At 42.3% G+C, this 2,500-nt stretch overlaps 1 protein-coding gene across 1 annotated transcript in view; it reads left to right on the top strand.

Annotated features, from left to right (window-relative positions):
- LOC113824453 (ankyrin repeat domain-containing protein 34C) overlaps positions 1-2,500 on the top strand; it is a 92,161-nt gene that overhangs the window by 16,878 nt on the left and 72,783 nt on the right. Inside the window, exon 2 of the mRNA XM_070123162.1 lies at positions 1,550-1,731. Coding sequence (XP_069979263.1) covers positions 1,550-1,731 — 182 coding nt within the window. The remainder of the gene's footprint in view (positions 1-1,549; positions 1,732-2,500) is intronic.

The following is a 2,500-nucleotide window of genomic DNA, read 5'->3' as shown; positions in this document are numbered from 1 at the left end:
AAGTTATTGCAGAATGGCGAGTCTTGTGATCGGTCATCATGTAATTATATGACTCGTAAGAACACTAATAGTACTATAATTAGCCTTTTTCTCGCTTTCATTAGTCGGATCGACAGTCTGGAACATGCAAAGACAATTTAATCGGATTTATAATAATGTTCTTTTGTCGTTTTATAACTGTGTTGTTATGTGTTCCTGCAAAATTATGGTTTCTTTATTCCTTTATTTCTTTATTTATTATTATTTTTTTAATCAACTGTTAAAATTATTTCTTCCTTCTATCCATCATTCTCTTTTAAGAATTGTGATAGTTGCCAATTTTGCTAATGAATATGTAGTAGTAGCTAATTATTGTATTGTCATTACAACTTTTATGCTGAGATTGCCTGATGTATTGCCTGCCGATAATATTTATAATAATAATAATAACGAAAGTGATAAAAATATTAAGTTATGATAATGATAATGACATTCCTAATGATGATGATTAACAACAATATCCATCAATGATAATAACGATAACAATAAAAGCTACACGATAACAGCATGAGTAAAAACAACAACAAAATACATAGAATAATAAAGATAATAACAAATATATCAATTACAATTAGCCATCATTGCAACCGACTCTACCACACTACAACGCCAAAAAGAAAGTCGCTTCACGGAGCCAAGACTCAAGCGCCCCCCTGGTCCTTGTTGTTAAGGGATGCCGAGAAGGATAATCTTGGCCTCTCGCGCACGCACACTTCCGCTGCTTGATAAAGAGAGTGAAAATAACGCAAGTGATAAAAACAAAGTGGGAGTGGGCGCTTGCAGGGTAACGAGTCATGAAAGAGAGGCGAAGAGGAAGTGAAAAGAAAAGAGAAGAGGAGAGGGAGAGAGAGAGAGAGAGAGAGTGCGAGAGAGAGAGAGTGCGAGAGAGAGAGAGAGAGAGAGAGAGAGAGAGAGAGAGAGAGAGAGAGAGAGAGAGAGAGAGAGAGAGAGAGAGAGAGAGAGAGAGAGAGAAAGGGGAGAGAGAGAAATGAGAGAAGAGAAGAGAAGATAAGAGAGAGATAGAGGTAGCCGAATTTAATAAATACATACATACATACATACATACATACATACACACACACACACACACACACACACACACACACACACACACACACACACACACATATATATATATATATATATATATATATATATATATATATAGAGAGAGAGAGAGAGAGAGAGAGAGAGAGAGAGAGAGAGAGAGACAGACAGACAGAGGGAGAGTTAGACGAATAGATATAGAGACAGACAGAGATAGGGAGAGGGAGAGAGAGAATTGAGATAAGAGAAGAGAAAAGAAGAGAAAGATAGAGGTAGCCGAATTTAAATATAGGATAGTGACTCTATCCTATTTTTGTCGTTTTTTTCAACTATATGATACCTAAAAACGGTAAAGCAGGAAGCGTGGCCTCCCCAAGCCTTGCCCTCCTCACAGACAATGAAGTTGTCACTATAACTGTGATCAATGTCATCCATAACCCACTGTCCTCCTTATCGACTTCAGGTTCGACGGCGCTCGTAGCCACTGTGCTACACTGCCAGGACGAGGCCTTGCGAAGCCGCCTGCTGCGCCTCCTGCTGGACGCGGGCGCTGACCCCAACGTGGGCGACGACCATGGCACGACGCCCCTCATGCACGCCGCCTCCACCAACGCGCCAGACGTCGTCATCACCCTCCTGCAGCATGTGAGTTTCTGGAATTTGTCTGTGCCTGCATTTACACCCCGAAATCGATGTGCGTCTTTAAAAAATCATGTAAACTATTCTGGCTGTATTTCATTGATGAGGAATGATGATAAACATACTCACGCACGAACTCAAGCACTCACGCAGACAAGCGCGCGGACTTTGGCTCGCGTGCAGTTCTTTGACCCACAACATTTCGTGGCCAAAGTTCTCTCACGCGTAGGGCAACGTGGGCTGCGTTATCACGTGTGGCAATTATTGCATTATTTGTTGTCGATTCCCTTAGAGAGGAGAATCTTAAACCATATGGAGGAACAAAGTGAATAGTTAATAACAGGATGATAATAATAATAAAGATTATAAATGGAAAACGCAATAGCAAAGGGATTCCTCGGCGAGGCGTTAACAAGCGAAACGCCAATCTACCTTGAAACAAGTCGGGTGCGTGAAAGACCGGTTCCCTCGTTCTTTCCGTTTTCTCGTTCCTTCTTCCTCTTCCCTCCTTCCCCACGCCGCTCCTCATAATCCTTTTCAAAACGATGTAGGCAGGTCCCGCCGTCATGAGTAAGTTCTAGTATTGATCACATGAGGCGGCGGAAGACGTTCTCTGCAGAAGGTGAGTCCGTGTCAACACCTCTCGTGGATTGTCGCTGGCATGGATTTGACGCGATATTCGGCGTCACTTAGAGCCCGGGGTGTTCAGTATCAATTAAAGCCCGGGTATTCGAAATCACTTAGAGCCCGGGGTATTCGGAAGCACTTAAGAGTC

Source organism: Penaeus vannamei, chromosome 1, assembly GCF_042767895.1.
Source record: "Penaeus vannamei isolate JL-2024 chromosome 1, ASM4276789v1, whole genome shotgun sequence".
Taxonomy (NCBI): Eukaryota; Metazoa; Arthropoda; class Malacostraca; order Decapoda; family Penaeidae; genus Penaeus; species Penaeus vannamei.
Note: the sequence above shows the minus strand (reverse complement) of the source record. Positions and strands in the feature narration are given on the sequence as shown.